The following is a 17,552-nucleotide window of genomic DNA, read 5'->3' as shown; positions in this document are numbered from 1 at the left end:
CAAAGAATATTGAATATACCATAGATTGCCAAAAGAACGAACAAATCTTTTTTGGAAGAAATACAACCAGAATGCTCCTTAGAAGCAAAGATGGCAAGATTATGTCTCACGTACTTTGGACATGTTATCAGAGGAGATCAGTCCCTGGAGAGGTACATCATGTTTGGTAAAGTAGATGGTCAGCGAAAAAGAGGAAGACCCTCAAGGAGATGGACACAGTGGCTGCAACAATGGGCTCAAGCATAACAATGATTGTGAGGATGGCACAGGACTCGGCAGTGTTTTGCTCTGTTTTACATAGGGTCGCTGTGAGTTGGAACCAACTCCCTGGCACTCAGCAACAGCAAGAGCCAATTTGAAAGCTAGTAGTCAAAATTCCCATTTTACAGAAGAATTAGTAGCACATTACAGAAGTTAATATGGCTTACCATGGCTGGGATTAGGATTGGGAACTCCATCAGTTATATACATTCTGCTATTCCTGTTTCATCCAGTACTCTCCAACCCCCGTTTTCCCTGATAGACTATTCGGAAGCAAATCTGAGACATACCACTTCACCTGTGAATAGTATAGTATGCGTTTCTAACAGATAAGGATTGGTTTTTGAAAATACAGTTGCAATACTATTATTGCAGTCAACAAATTCAACAGTAATTCCTTTTATGTCAGGACAATGCAGTTTAAAACCTCTGTGTTAATGATATTGGGACCAAGTAAATGGTATAATATCTGGAGACTCCTGAGACAAAATACTGACCAAGAATTTAGGGAATGTTCTGTGTTATCTCAAAACTTTTCTGTAATTCCATAGTAGCTTACAGAAGATTATGCCCTTGAAATATTTGCATTTTTCTAAGGAAAATAGATACGTCACAATGGACTTGGCAAACAAAAGGGGAAAGTGAGATTTATCTGGATGTGCACTATATGAATTATATCATTTGCCATCTCTGAATTTCTTTAAATGGAACTAATACAGGGTCACTGTTATGGATTGAATTGTGTCTCCCAAAATGTGTTTAAACTTGGCTAGGCTGTGATTCCCAGTACTGCATGGTTGTCCACCATTTTGTGATTTGATGTGATTATCCTGTGTGTTGTAAATCCTAATCTCTGCCTGTAGTTAATGAGGCAAGAATAGGTTATGTTAAATAGGATGGGTGGGATGCAACACGCTTACTCAGGTCACAGCCCTGATCCAATGTAAAGGGAGCTTCACTGGGGTGTGGCCTACATCACCTTTTATCTGACAAGATATAAAAAGAGAGAAAGAAGGACCTCACAGCACCAAGGAAGAAGCATCAGGAGTGAGCCTGTCCTTTGGATTCAGGGTCCTGCACTGAGGAAGATGATGACAGTGACCTTCCCCCGGAACTGGCAGAGATAAAAAGCCTTGCCCTGCCGTGGGGGCCCTAATTTCAGGTTTCAGCCTCCTAGATTCTGAGAGAATAAAGTTTTGTTAAAGGCATCCTCTTGTGGTGTTTGTTATAGCAACATTGGGTAACTAAGATAGTAGCTATGAGCTGAGATTGACTCAACAACAGTGGGTTTCGTTTTGGGTTTAATAGAAGATCATATTCATGGCACGTTGACATCCAGAATTTTTTGACGCAAGTTGTGCTTACAGTGTTTTATTTTCTGCAGATTTCATATTATACTTTGTAGGCACAGATAGTGTTTCATCCATGAAGTGTTTTATAATGTAGTGAGAGATTGAATTACGTATTTTTGAATGAAAATGAGACAGTTCATTTATCTGAGAAGTAACAATAAACAGATAAAAGTTGCTCTTTTAGAGTTACATTCTTTATGAATATTAAAATCTCTTCAAGCACTATTTCCTCTCAGTGTTTTCTTATGACATTTTTCATGCTTACAGAAAATTGCAAGATGTTACACTGAATGTGTATATGCCACCTATGTGAGTGGATAGATATGTGATGAAGCAAATAGGGCAAAATGTAAATAATTGGATCACAGTTGTCAATGGAGAAAGCCTGGCACTTTGTTAGGAGAAATAAATTTTATTGAGGAACAGAACAGCTGTAGCTGGGCAGCATAGTGTAAATTATGGTGTGCTCTGATGGTCAGAAGGAGAGAAGTGTTTTTTACACAGGAGAACTACTAACATGTCTGTATATGTCTAACCACAAGCGTTTCTTTGTATATACTTTAGCTTCACCACAGTTTGTTCTCTTTCCTGTTTTTCTGCTTTTAAAATTCTTCTTTTATAGAAGTCATGGGTTGTGTATTCAGAAGAGAGCAAACAAAAACAAAATGGATTCTGATCCAGACCTGTGTCAGCCATTCTAGTTATGCCAAGTGCCTCAGTTAGAGTGTTCCTCCACAGAGTTGAACAAGATTTTCTCAGATAAATGTTTTCTAAATTACCAGTTTACTGAAGAAAGGAGGTTCCTCCTCCTGTCCTAGGGTAAAATCACCACAAAGTTGTAGTAAAGCAAGAAGAAAGATTTTATTCAGTGTGTTTTCCAAGAGGCAAAAGTGGGAAACAGACAAGCATGCTGCCAGAGCCGTGTCTGCCCAAGTCCAAGGAATGTTACAGAATCATTAGTGTATGTTAACATTATAAATGGTTAAATTGTTTAAAGTTTCACATTTTCACAGATTGGCCAAAAACTGCCAAAATTTCTGTAATTCTATATTTTCATTTGTCTTTCTTAATAGTCACTGGTACAGATTTCAGTAATGACAGACAAATCTTAGTATTTACTAAATGCTTTAATAAGATAGGAGTGGAAAATATGTGGGTCTTTTGTGCTCTGAGATTTGTTTATGTGACAGGTTCCCTAAAGGATGTTCTCCAGGATTGTCCTAGCTATTGCTTTTGTACCTCAGGGCCCAGTTGATGTGTCCTTGTCGCTCCAGCTGGGTTACATTCTTTATACTCAGGGACAGGAATAATGGCTCCAATTTTAACTCCTATATCAGTCCCATAGTAGATTTTCTGATGTTATTAAACTGTCTTGTCATTTTTGAAATAAAATATGTTGGTCATGATGTCCTATAATTTTTTAAGCTACAGCTGTATTCATTTTGTTAGTTGTATTCATTTAGGCCTTTTGCATCTGTGTTTGTAAGTGGAGTTGACCTCTTGTTTTCTTTTTCTGTAGTGCTCTTGTTTGCCTTTAGTGTCCTTGATGAATGAGCTAGGAACCATTTCTTTCTTCTTCTTTTTTAATGCCTTATTATTGTTATTAGGTGCCATCAGGCTGGTTCTAACCCATAGCGACCCTGTGTACAACAGAACTCAACACTGCCCTGTCACGCGCCATCCTCACAATCACTGCCACGCTTGAGCCCATTGTTGCAGCCATGGTGTCAATCCATCTTGTTGAGAGTCTTCCTCTTTTTCGCTGATCCACTACTTAATGCTTTGGGACACTTAATATTTAATACAGGAATTACCTGTTACCCAAACCTTTGCTAAAACTGGCCAATAAAATTGTCTTAGGCTGAGGCTTTTTGGGAAGTGGATCTTTGCCTTTTCATTTTCTTCTTTGGTTAATATTTTTTCCTTCCCCATTTTTTGAGTCTATTTTAGACAATTTGTATTCTCCTGGGAAATTGCCCCTTTCTTCCAAACCTGTACGAAACCCGTTGCTGTCCAGTCAATTTGGACTCATAGCGACTCGGCTAGGGCAGTCAGAAGCTGGCTGCTGCTCGCCCTTATGGGTCTGGAGGGAGACCTTAGAGGCTGTTTCTCCACAGGTCTTAGGCTGTGTTCTGTCTTCTCTCTGACTCAGGTAGCAGAAACTGATCTGGGACATACAGCTTGAATCTGAGGTGTGGGGCAAGAGGGGTGCAGTAAGTTGTGACAGGTAAGGGAGAGTGTCAGGGAATAGACTTGAGGGCTTGTAGGCCAGAAATGAATAAAGGTAGAGAAGCCAAGTACACTGAGACTGTGTGATTGTTGAGTGAGGCAGGTGAGAGAGGACAGGATCCCTGCTGAGGGGGCATGGGTTCAGCACACAGTGAAGGATCCAGTAGCATCTAGTTGCTTCTCCCCCCACAGGTCCTGAATGCATGGAAACGAGAGGGTTTTCATAACCGAGGTTTGAAGAAGTCCCCCAGGCAGCAGAAATCTATCCTGAGGTGAAGTAACTTCCTTCCGTCCCTGTGACAGAATTTCAGAGCAGTCCCTGGGGCCATTATGTTGCCTAATCCTTCAGCCCGGGGAGAGCAGGACTGGGAGAAGATTTTGTCTTCAGAGAACAAGGAAGATATGGAGACCATGAAGAAATTGACCCCAAAACATGAGGCTAAAGGTAAGCATTGTGTAGGGTCAGGAGAGGTGAAGGAGGGACCAAGGCTCCAGGTTCAGGTGAGAATGCTCCAGTGGCCACAGCTGAGTGAAGTGGCTGCTTCCTTCCATCCCAGGGCTGAGAAGAGCTACTCTGGGAACATTCTGGGAGGTCTGCTTTCTCACAGCTTCTCTTTCTCCCTTAGGTCTCTCCTCTGAGGATATTGTCTGGTCCCAAGAGAAAAAGAGGAAGCCCCAAATACTGGTGAGTTGGAATTACTGTATTTTTCTGAAATGCTAGCTCATTTCCCAGAGAATAGACATATATTCTCTGTCTTCCCAAGGGAGAAGGTGATGAACTTTTCAGCATTTCATGCTTTCAGCCAGGTAAGATTAGTAACACTTTGAAATGTGTTATTAAACTTCACTGCACATCCACATACATAGTATTTAACGATAGCATCTTATATGCTGGGCATTTTTTACTTTTTAATTATTGAACTTTTTAACATACAGAAGTGAAGAGCATTATGTAACTTCAACAGTCATCTATAATGGCCAGTCTTATTTATAGAAATATGGTATTGTGTCAGTAAATCTGGAACTGTCAAATGTCAAATATCAAAATAACCAGTTTTCCCCTTGTCTGTCCAGTTCTGACACCAGCTGCCCACACAGCAATCCCTTCTCTGACCCTGGCCACCTGGAGCTAGGTCAGTCTCACAAGTTAAGAGGATACTGTTCTTCACACTGCCAGATGGGCTGATTTTAGACAGAGGTTTGAAAGTCCATGCACCATCCTCACTTTTGACCCGCTGGCTATAAATTTAGGGTATCCCTTATTCCTTTGGGTTGCCACTTACAAGATTGGGACATCCCTCCTCCCCCCCCCCCCCCCCCGGTCTCCCTTCATTCTGACCTGCTGGCTACAAATTCCAGGTTTTCCTCTACCCCTTCAGAGTCACAGCTGCAAGCTTGGTAGTCTCCCCCTGGCTCCCTTACTTCTGCCCTGTTGGCTCCCACTACTCCTTTGGGTTTGATAATTACCTGGAATGACTCACAGACCTCACAAAAAGGGCTATATGTATAATTACAGCTTTATTATAGCAAAAAAGGGTATAATTAAAGAGATGCACAGGGCAAAGTCTGGGAGGGTTCCCAGGGCAGAGCTTCCATGTCCCAAAAAGGGATGTGCTGCCATTCCACGTGCACTGATGTCTCTCGCCAACCAGGAAGCCCAGGGAGTGTCTGTGTCGGAGCTTCCGTTGACTTCCTTACACAGCCCTGATTGATTGCATCAGCCCCCCTCCGTCCCCTGAGGTCAGCTGGACTTTGAAAGAAGTGGTATGATTCCTGACTGATCTTGACGCGCATCTGTATTTATGTCCTGATCTGTGAACTGAAGAGCTAGCAGAAAAGTGTGTACATTATGCATTTACTCACAGTTACTGTACCATTGCAACTGAAATTTGAATCATTTCCTTGGGGGACTTGGGTTATTTATTTAACAGTTGTTGTCGTTAGGTGCCATTGAATAGGTTCTGACTGATAGTGGCCCTATGAACAACAGAATGAAACACTGCCTGGTCCTGAGCCATCCTCAGAATCGTTGCTATGTTTGATCCCATCGTTGAAATCATTGTGACAGGACATCTCATTGAGGGTCTTCCTCTTTTTCACTGGCCATCTGACTTACGAAGTATGATGTCTTACTCTAGGGACTGGTCCCTCCTGATAACATGTCCAAAATACATCAGACGAAGGCTTGCCGTCCTCACTTACAATGACCATTTGTCATACAATGACCATTTCTCCAACACCATAATTCAGAGGCATCTGTTCTAGTTTGGTCTTTGTTATTCATTGTTAGGCTTTAGCGTGCATATGAGGTGATTGAAAATGCCATGACTTAGGTCAGGCACACCTTAGTCCTCAAGTTGACATGTTTGCTTTTTAACACTTGAAAGAGATCTTTTGCAGCAGATTTGCCCAATGCAATATGTTGTTTGATTTCTTGACCACTGCTTCCATGGTTGTTGATTGTGGATCCAAATAAGATGAAATCCTTGACAACTTCGATATTTTCTCCATTTGTCATAATGTTGATTATTGGTCCGGTTGTGAGGGCTTTTGTCTTCTTTATCTTGTGGTGTAATCCATGCTGAAGGCTGTGGTCTTTGATCTTCATCAGTAAGTGCTTCACTTTGAGTAAGCAAGGATGTGTCATCTACATAACGCAGACTGTCAGTGAGTCTTCCTCCAATCCTGATGCCCTGTTCTTCATATAGTCCTGCTTCACTGATGTTAGCTTAGTGTATGGATTTAATAAGTATGGTTAAAGGGTACAACCCTAAGACACACCTTTCCTGATTTTAAACTATGCATCTGTTTGAATGCCTGCCTTTGGTCTATGTAGAGGTTCCCCAGGAGCATAATTAAATGTTATTGAATACTCATTCGTTACAGTGTTACCCATAATTGGTTTTGATCCACACAGTCGAATGCCTTTGCATAGTCAATAAAACACAGTAAACATCTTTCTGGTATTCTCTGCTTTTGGCCAAGATCCAGCTAACATCAGCAATGATATGCCTTGTTCCACATCCTCTTCTCAATCTGGCTTGAATTTCTGGCAGTTCCCTGTCGATGTACTGCTGCAACTGCTTTTAAATGACCTTCAGCAAAATTTTATTTGTGTGTGATATTAATGATACTGTTTGATAATTTCCGCATTCCATTGGATCACATTTGCTGGGAATGGGCATGAATATGGATCTTTTCCCATCAGTCGGCCAGGAAGCTGTCTTCCAAATTCCTTGGCATGCACGAATGAGTACCTCCAGTGCTGTATCCGTTTGTTGACACATCTCAGTCGATATTCTGTCAAATCCTGGTACCTGGTTTTTTCCCAATGCCTTCAGTGCAGCTCGGACTTCTTCCTTCGTTACCATCAGTTCTTGATCATACGGTACCTCCTGAATAGGTTGAACGTCCACCAGTTCTTTTTGGTGCAGTTCCTTCCATCTTCTTAGTGTAGAGAAATCTAACAGATTTTTATATGTTTGTCTTGTATCCTGCTGCTTTGCTGAAATTTTCTATTAGTTTCCATAGTTTTCTTGTGGATTCTTTGGGGTTTTCTGTAAAATCATATCACCTATGACTAGAGATACTTTTACTTCTTCCTTACCAATTTGGATGCTCTTTATTTCTTTTTCTTGCCTTATTGCTCTGGCTAGAATTTCTACCACAGTTTTGTGTAAGAGTGGTGATAAAGGGCATCCTTGTCTGGCCCCTGTTCTCAAAGGGGAATGCTTTCACTCTCTCCTTTTAGAATGATGTTGGCTGTTGGCTCTGTATGAATGGCTTTTATTATGTTGAGAAATTTCCCTTCTCTTCCTATTTTGCTGAGAGTTTTTAGTAGGAATGGGTATTGGACTTTTTCAAATGCCATTTCTGCATCAATTGACAAAATCTTGTGGTTGATATCTTTTGTTTTATTTATGTGATGGAGTATATTGATTGATTTTCTCAAGTTAAACCATCCCTGCATACCTGATGTGAATCCCCCGTGGCCATGATGTATTATTTTTTTGACGTGCTGTTGAATTCTACGGGCTAGAATTTTGTTGAGGATTTTTGCATCTATGTTCATGAGGGATGTAGGTCTGTAATTTTCTGTTTTTTGTGGTGTTTTTGCCTGGCTTAGGTTATCAGGGTTATGCTGGCTTCATAGAATGCTCTGAAGTATCTTTAGTAGTACTGGTGTTAACTCTTCTTTGAAAGTTTGGTAGAATTCTCCAGTGAAGCCATCATGGCCAGGGCATTTTTTTGTTGGGAGTTTTTTTTTTTTTTATTGTGCTTTAAGTGAAAGTTTATAAATCAAGTCAGTCTCTCATAAAAATTTATATACACCTTGCTATATACTCCTAATTGCTCTCCTCCTAATGAGACAGCCCGCTCCCTCCCTCTAGTCTCTCTTTTCGCGTCCATTCTGCCAGCTTCTAACCCCCCTGCCCTCTCATCTCCCCTCCAGACAGGAGATGTCAACATAGCCTCATGTGTCTACTTAATCCAAGACACTCACTCCTCACCAGTATCATTTTCTGTCCCATAGTCCAGTCCAATCCTTGTCTGAAAAGTTGGCTTTGGGAGTGGTTCCTGTCTTGGGCTAACAGAAGGTCTGGGGTCCTTCTAGACTCAGTCAGACCATTAAGCCTGGTCTTTTTACAAGAATTTGGGGTCTGCATCCCACTGCTCTCCTGCTCCCTCAAGGGTTCTCTGCTGTGTTCTCTGTCAGGGCAGTCATCGGTTGTAGCCGGGCACCATCTAGTTCTTCTGGTCTCAGGCTGATCCAGTCTCTAGTTTATGTGGCCCTTTCTTTATCTTGGGCTCATAATTACCTTGTGTCCTTGGTGTTCTTCATTGTCCTTTGCTCCAGGTGGGTTGAGACCAATTGATGCATCTTAGATGGCCACTGACTAGCATTTAAGATGTTTGGAGTTTTTTAATTAGTTCTTCAATCTCTTCTTTTGTTATAGGTTTATTTAGTTTTTCTACCTTGGTTTGTGTTAGTTTAGGTAGGTAGTGTGTTTCTAGAAATTCATCCATTTCGTCTAGGCTTTCAAATTTGTTGGAGTACAGTCTTTCATAGTATTCTGTTCTTTCAATTTCAGTTGAGCCTGTTGTGATATCGCCCATGTAATTTCTTATTGGGGTTATTTGCTTCCTCTCCTGTTTTGTCAATTTGGCCATTTACTTTTATTGATTTTGTTGATCCTTTCAAAGATCCAACTTCTGGTCTTGTTGATTCGTTTTATTGTTTTTCTGTTCTCTATTTCATTTTTTTCTACTTTAAACTTTATTGTTTCATTTCTTCTGGTGCCTAAGTTCTTCTTTTGCTGCTCTCTATTTGTTCGAGTTGTAGGGTTAATGTTTTGATTTTGGCCCTTTCTTCTTTGTGAATGTATGCATTTATTGCTATAAATTAATTTCTAAGCACTGCTTTTGCTATGCCTGAAAGGTTTTGGTAAGATGTGTTTTCATTCTCATTTGATTCTATGAGTTTCTTTATGCCATCCTTGATTTTTTCTATAACCCAGTCGTCTTTAAGTAAGGTGTTGTTAAGTTTCCTCGTATTTGAATTTTTTTTTCCTTGCTGTTTATGTTACTGATTTCTACTTTTGTGGCATTATGATCAGAAAAGATGCTTTGTATTATTTTGATGTTTTGGATTCTGTTAAGGCTTACTATGTGACCTAAAATATGGTCTCTTCTGGATAATGTTTCATGTGCATTGGAAAAGAATGTGTACCTTGCTGCTGTTAGGTGGATTGTTCTGTATATGCTATGAGGTCATGTTGATTGATTGTGGCATCTAGATCTTCTGTGTCTTTACTGAGCTTCTTTCTATATGTTCTGTCCTTCACTGAAAGTGGTGTGTTGAAGTGTCCTACTATTATGGTGGAGCCGTCTATTTCTCTTTTCTGTGCTGTTAGAGTTTATTTTATGTATTTTGAAGCCCTGTGTGTATGTTTTTATTATGGTTATGTCGCCCTGGTTAATTGACTGTTTAATCGTTATATAGTGTTCTTCTTTATCCTTTATGGTGGATTTTGGTTTAAAGTCTATTTTGTCGGAGATTAATATTGCTACTTCTGATATTTTTTGGTTGTTTGCTTGATATATTTTTTTTCCATCCTTTGAGTTCTAGTTTGTTCATGTCTTTTTGTCTAAGATGTGTGTCTTGTAGACAGCATATAGACAGATTGTGGGTTTTTTTTTTTATCCATTCTGCCACTCTGTCTCTTTACTGGTGCTTTTAGACCATTTACATGCAGTGTAATTATTGATAGATATGAGTTTACTGCTGTCATTTTGATTTTTTTTTTTTTTGTGGTGTTGACCATTTCTTTGTTCTTCTCAATTTTATCTGCTGAGTTCTTTATATATTTTCTTTTCATCTTTTTCAATATTGTTGACTTTGTGTTTGCTGAATCTTTATGTTTTTCTTTTTTATTTTGATGGGTTGGTTTGTTAGCTTCCTTTGTGGTTATCTTGAAATTTACCTTTATTTTTCTAAGTTTAAACCAATCTTTTATTTCTTGATATCACCTTAACTTCCTCTCCATATGGAATTTGTATGACTACACTGTTTATTCCTTCTTTTTTGTTTTGACATTGTCATTGTTTATATATTGACGTCTTTGGTTCCCTATTTTCAGTCTTTTAGCTTCGATTTGTTTTTGTGAATTTCTGTCTGGGTTGATAACTGGTTGATCTGTCTTGTGTCCTGATCTTGGATTGTTGTCTGGTATTGTTGGTTCTCTAACTGTAGGACCCCCTGTAACATTCTTGTAATTTTGGCTTGGTTTTACAAATTCCCTTAACTTCTCTTTATCTGGAAGTGACCTAATTTCGCCATTGTATTTGGAAGTAGGTTTGCTAGTTCTTTATTGTGGTTGCTTGATGGAGCCATCTTGACCTGCCTCTTTAGTGATTTGATATCCTCTGTTGTTCCTGAGACATCAGTAAGTTCTTATATGATTGCTTACTGTGCCCTGACTTTTTGTTTTGTTTTGATATGCCCATGTAGGCTGGGCACGTGGGCTGCTTTGGTTGTTGGCATCTTTGAAGGTCTCACATCCTGTCTCCCGGTGGTTAGAGCAGCTACTAGGTATGTGAGCTCAGGAGTCTGTTCACTTTCCTTGTGTGGGTGTCGCACAGGTGCCCGAATTGTCGGTCACCGAGTATATGGTGCAGACTCACCTACAGTCTTAGGTGGGCGGGGCTCCATAGCGATGTTTGAAGCAGGCACAGGTATCTGGCTGCAGTGGGGGGCTGTGTGTGGAGTAAGTCAGGGCCCCTGGGTGTCTGAGTGTAGGGTGTATCCCTGTCTCCTAGAGTGCATAGTAGGCGGGGGGAGGGGGGGCGGGTGTTGCATCTGGTCCTTGGGTATCTTCTGCTGTTGGCTGGAGGGACTGGGAAGTGCCACTGATTCTCAGACCATTGTCATGGGTGGCTAGATGTAGTGGGGTGGTACTGTCAGCTCTTAGGCCCCCAGTGCGGGTGAGGCGTCTGCTTAGGGGGCAGGATGGCGAGATATCACAAATCTGCAGCTCCCCATTGGCTGCTGCAGTTGAAGATGGGCTTCAAGTGTATGCCCTGCTGTTTCATGCTAATGAGGGTGTGCGGTGTTGAATCAGCCCACACAGGTCTGGGCAGGGGTGAAGGGTGCTGCAAGTCCACGGACCCCTTACGCCAATGGCTGGGTGAAGGGGGGCCCTCTGTCCAGCCCTGAGTTACTGGCTTGGGGGCATGGCAGTTGTTGAATACTTCAGGACTGGTGTCAGATCGGAGAGGGGTGGGAGGTAGGTGAGAGAAGGAAGCTCTTCTCTGCTGTGAACCTGTGGCAGGCAGAGGGGTTATTTTGCCCCCACCCAGAAGGTCAGAAACTTGCACTTAACTTTCACAGGTCTGGTGTCACTCCTACTTGGTCCTGAGTATGTGGAGATTTGCTACTGCTTCACTGTGCCCGGTGTAGTGAGCTCCTCTTTGAATGATGCTGCATGCCTCAGCCCGTGTGTACTGCGCATACTCAACTAGTAGGACGCTGGCGATCTCACGATCTGTACTTCTCTGCTACTTTTATATTGTCTGTCCTTCCACCTGCTGCTCAGTCCGATTCTTCAGCTTTGTCTTTGATGATTAGGGTTTCTATATCGTCATAGATAATTGATTCACTTGTTTTCTTTGCATCTCTGTGTGTTGAGAGGAATGGCAGGAAGTGTCTGTCTATTCTGCCATCTTAGCCCTGCCTCTCTGGCTAATTTTTTTAGATGTGGGTTGCCAGGTCTTTCTTCCTAGTCTTCCATAGTGTGGACGCTCCAGTGAAACCTTTCCTTCATGGATCGCCCTGTTCGTATTCAAAATACCAGTGACATAGTTTCCAGCATCACAGCAACACACAAGCCACCACAGTACAACAAACTGACAGACCAGTGGTGGGGTTATTTAACTAAACCATGGTAACTGAAATTTGTGTGTGTTGAAACTGTGAAAAGTGAGGAGTTCTTGTATTTAAATTGGGTGAGTTATAAAGCAAATGGATTTTAAATTATGCCTCAGTAAGATGTTTGTAGGAGCCATGGTAGTGCAGTGATTAAGGGGTCAGCTGCTAACTAAAAGATCGGCAGTTAGAACCCACTAGCCACTCTGCAGGAGAAAGATCTGGTGGTCTGCTTCCTTAAAGATTACAGTCTTAGAAACCTTGTGGGGCAGTTCTGCTCTGTCCTATTGAGCCGCTGTGAGTCTGAATCGACTAAATGGCATTGGGTTCAAGTATTGGTTTTTGTTTTTAAAGATTAAGTTATGTGTAAATGTCCTTTTTCTGGAATATTGCCAACTGTTTTGCGTAGATAAGGTACTATTCTACATGATGAGTGAAGTGTTAAGGCCTTTATTAGAAAAGGACATTAAAAATGTTGGAGAGGCTGTGGAGAGACCGGAACACTTACACACTGCTGTTAGGAATGTAAGATGGTACAGCCACTTTGGAAATCAATTTGGCGCTTCCTTAAAAAACTAGAAATAGAACTACCATACGATCCTGCAATCCCACTCCTTGGAATATAGCCTGGAGAAATAAGAGCCTTTACACAAACAGATACATGCACGCCCGTGTTCGTTGCAGCACTGTTTACTATAGCAAAAAGATAGAAGCAACCAAGGTGCCCATCAACGGATGAATGGATAAATTATGGTATATTCACGCAATGGAATATTACGCATTGATAGAGAACAATGATAAATCCGTGAAACATTTCGTAACATGGAGGAATCTGGAAGGCATTATGCTGAGTGAAATTAGTCAGCTGCAAAAAGGCAAATATTGTATAAGACCACTATTATAAGAACTAGAGAAGTAGTTTAAACAGAGAAGAGAATATTCTTCGATGGTTACGAGAGGGTGGAGGGAGGGAGGGAGAGGAGCTTTCACTAATCATATAGCAGATAAGAACTGCTTTAGGTGAAGGGAAAGACAACACACAATACAGGAGAGGTCAGCACAACTAGACTAAACCAAAAGCAAAGAAGTTTCCTGAATAAACTGGATGCTTTGAAGGCCAGCGTAGCAGGGAAGGGGGTTGGGGGACCATGGTTTCAGGGAGACATCTAAGTCAACTGACATAATAAAACCTATTAAAACATTCTGCACCCCACTTTGGAGAGTGGCGTCTGGGATGTTAAACGTTAAAGCAGCCATCTGAGATGCATCAATTGGTCTCGACCCACCTGGAGCAAAGGAGAATGAAGAACACCAAGGACACAAGGCAGTTATGATGAGCCCAAGAGGCAGAAAGTGCCACATAAAGCAGAGGCTACATTAGCCTGAGAATAGAGGAACTAGATGGTGCCCAGCTACAACTGATGACTGTCCTGACGGGGAACACAACAGAGAACCCCTGAGGAAGCAGGAGAGCAGTGGGATGCAGACCCCAAATTCTTGTAAAAAAGACCAGACTTAATGGTCTGACTGAGACTAGAAGGACCCTGGAGGTCATGGCCCCCAGACCTTCTGTTAGCCCAAGACAGGAATCATACCCAAAGCCAACTCTTCAGGCAGGGATTAGACTGGACTATGGGATAGACAATAATACTGGTAAAGAATGAGCTTCTTGGATCAAATAGACACATGAGACTATGTTGGTATCTCCTATCTGAAGGGGACATGAGAGAGCAGAGGGGGTCAGAAGCTGGCTGAATGGACACGAAAAGAGAGAGTAGAGGGACGGACTGTGCAGTCTTATTAGGGGGAGAGCAATTAGGAGTATATAGCAAGGTGTATATAAATTTTTGTATGAGAGTCCGACATGATTTGTAAACTTTCACTTAAAGCACAATAAAAATTTTAAAAAATATATTAAAATACATACACAAAGATCCCATTTAGTTCCTGAACTCCTCAGAAATGCTCTGTCCAGACCCCATCTATTGACTCCCACTTTTCTCTGTAGTTGAAGTTTCCTTCCATCTTCTCCTTTAAATCTTCACCGTCCCTTCATGCCCAGCACAAGCCCTACCTCCATGACGCCTTTGGCTCTTTTCTAGCCCGTCCCATACCCTCCTGTCTTTATATTCCTCCATTATGAATTCTCAGTCACTTCCCTGAATACTGCTTAGTGCCTTCAAACTGATTCACACAGCATCTCTCCAGTGAAGCCATAGGTGTGTGAAGGCGGGGATGGGGTTTGGGCATCACTTGTGCTCCTGCAGGTTTTATCACAAAGTCAGGTGTCCAATTGTGTCCAGGAGAACTTGATATGGGGAACTGTGCTCTCTGAAAAGACTTAGATGAACTTCTTCGGGCCCAGACTCTTGAGGGCCACCAGTTAAACTCTTCTCGTTGGGAAAATGGTTGCTGATTTGCTGTGCATTGATTTATTGCTTATTGTAGGAACCGGTTACATTCGAGGATGTCACTGTAGTCTTCACAGAGGCAGAATGGGAGAGACTGAGCTCTGAGCAGAAGAACCTATATGAAGAAGTGATGCTGGAGATTTACAGGAATCTGCTGTCGTTGGGTGAGCGTGTGCTGTTTTCTTTTCCTTCATTAATTCAGTAGATATTTATTGGTGAGCTGTGGCTAAGTACTCGGCTGCTCACCAAAAGGTAAGCAGCTTGAACCTACCAGGCGCTCCGTGGGAGAAAGATGTGGCAGTCTGCTTCTGTAAAGATTTATAGCCTTGGAAACCCTATGGGGCAGTTCTGGCTGTCCTATAGTTGGCCTTGAGTTGGAATCGACTCAACAGCAACGGGTGTTTTTTCTTTTTTCCACCCACCAAATGCTCCTCGGTGGTACAGTTTGTGCTAAACTATTAACCTAAAGGAGCCTTGGTGGCACAGTGATTAGGAGCTATTGCTGCTAACCAAAGATTGACACTTCAGATGCACCAGCCACTCCCTGGAAACCCTATAGGGCAGTTCTGCCCTGTTCTGTAGGTTGCTATGAGTTGGAATTTACTTGACGGCAGTGGGTATTAACCTAAAGGTTTAGTGGTTTGCTCTCATCCAACGGCACCGCACATAATATAAACTATCATTTGTCTTTGTTATCTTGTACTGCTATAACAGAAATACCACAAGTGGATGGCTTTAACAAACATGTCTATTCTCTCACAGTCTAAGATACTAGAAGTCCAAATTTAGGGTGCCAGCTTCAGGAGAAGGCTTTCTCTCTCTGTTGGCTCTGGGGGAAGGTCCTTGTCATCACTCTTCCCTTGATTTAGGAGCTTTTAAGTGCAGGAACCCCAGGTCCAAAAAAACAGGCTCTGCTCCACTAGCTGCTTTCCTGGTGGCTTGAGGTTCACATATCTGTCTGCTCAATTCTGTCTTTTGCATCTCAAAAGGGATTGATTTACAACACAGTCTAATCTTGTGGATTGAATCCTGCCTCATTAACATAAGTGTTGCCAATCCTGCCTCATTAACATCACAGAGGTAGGATTTACAACACTTAGGAAAATCACATCAGACAAAATGGTGGACACTCAGGCAATACTGGGAATCATGGCCTAGTCAAATTGATACAGAGCTTTGTCAGTCCATAACAGTATTCTTTTGACTTTTTTCCTGACCATTTCAAAATGTAAAAAAATATTCTTAGATGGCACGCTGTGCAGAAACAGGCAGAGGGCTGGATTTGGCCTCTGGACCATCGTTTTCCCCTCTTTTTCTAGATCAGCACTGCCCAGTAGAAATGTATCGTGAGCCACATAGGTAATGTAAACATCCCTTGTAGCCACATTAAAAAAGGTAGAACTAAACAGGTGAAGTTAATTTTAATAATATGTTTTATTTATCCCAGTATGTCACATTACCACTTCCATATATAATCAATGTAAAATGTATTCATTAGGTATTTTACTCTTTTTTTTTGCATGAAGTCTTTAAAATGTGGTGTGTATTTCACACTGAGAGCACACCTTACTTCAGACTAGCCACATTTCGAGTGCTCAGTAAACATAGATGGCGAGTGGCTGCCATATTGGTTACTGCATTTCTAGATATTCTTATGTCTCTAGAGCAGCCATGTAGAGAAGAAGCACATTTTTGGAGACACAAACCAGTCCCAGGTAGGAGTTTCCTTAAAATAGCATGGCTATTTTCCTGGTATTTAGTTTGTTCTGTTTTCTTCTCCTTTGACATGTTTTTGTCTGAGTTTATCTGCTTTGAACCTGCCTCATCATGAGGTGGTTCCATCGACAGTGCAGGTAATCCCTGACTTGTGTTGAAGTTCTGAGGAACTGCACTTCAGGACCGTCTTTTTTTTCTAACATCGCATCATCAGTACGTGCAGTCTTACAGCATAGAGTTTGCTGATGTTATCATTCTGATGCTAACCCCCGAAAACAAATAAAGATCAGCTTTATGAAAATACTGATAATAAGAGGCAATAATAATGAAAACTTAAAAAAAAAAATGATGTGTTCAACCTATGTAAGAACCAACTTTCGACAGAATCATTGGAACAGAGCCCAGTTGTACATCGGGACCTCCCTGTATAGATTTATCCATTTCAGTCTAGTTTTGTGTGTTTGGATTCGGCCAGAGCTAGTTAAACTTACTAGATTTGGTTTTTATTTGTAGTTTTCTCTGGTCATAGTATTCCCTCACTCTATGTTAATACATTTAACTGGATCAGAGGAAAATACCAAAATTACCTTGCTCAAATTAGTCTTGATATTAAAAGCCTGTATCCCTGGATATAGTTGCAGTTCTCAACATGTTTTCCTTTCTCTTCCCCAACACCGCAGTATTCTGAGTTTTCTAGTCTCTTATTTTGAGTTTCTCTCTTCTTTCTTTCTTTTCCTTCAGACAATAGTATTCCATAGAACATGGTATCATGTACTGTGTGTCTATATTCATATCCATAAACAACTTGTGAGCTGTAATATTTTCACCATCACATATTATGATGAATACATTTCCTCTGTCACTGTCTCACCTGTATTTATACTTGTCTACAAAACATCAAAGTTTATTCTCAAACTTAACAGAATTTAAGATCATGCTATTTTTCCTCTCAAACCAGTCTCTTTTTCTGTATTTCTTCATATATTCGTGTTATGATGTCTTTTCTTCAAGTGCGCTGTTAAAACTAAATGGGCAAATTCTCCCTGAAATAATCTTTAAAGACTTCATAAAAAGGATATTTAAGTCAGTGTAGCCTAGGTAATTTTATAACACAGCCCCAATAATTTAATGGCTGATAACAGCAAGTGATCATTTCTC

The 17,552-nt window shown here is 41.2% G+C and overlaps 1 protein-coding gene across 1 annotated transcript in view; it reads left to right on the top strand.

The window, feature by feature from the left end:
* LOC100675237 (zinc finger protein 343-like) overlaps positions 1-17,552 on the top strand; it is a 31,840-nt gene that overhangs the window by 2,438 nt on the left and 11,850 nt on the right. The window contains exons 2-4 of the mRNA XM_023538741.2: positions 4,035-4,287; positions 4,469-4,527; positions 14,716-14,842. Of these exons, the coding sequence (XP_023394509.1) occupies positions 4,173-4,287; positions 4,469-4,527; positions 14,716-14,842 (301 nt within the window). The 5' untranslated portion in view covers positions 4,035-4,172. The remainder of the gene's footprint in view (positions 1-4,034; positions 4,288-4,468; positions 4,528-14,715; positions 14,843-17,552) is intronic.

The sequence above is a fragment of the Loxodonta africana genome, chromosome 24 (genome assembly GCF_030014295.1).
Source record: "Loxodonta africana isolate mLoxAfr1 chromosome 24, mLoxAfr1.hap2, whole genome shotgun sequence".
NCBI classification, from domain to species: domain Eukaryota; kingdom Metazoa; phylum Chordata; class Mammalia; order Proboscidea; family Elephantidae; genus Loxodonta; species Loxodonta africana.
This window is presented reverse-complemented; position numbering and strand designations above follow the sequence as displayed.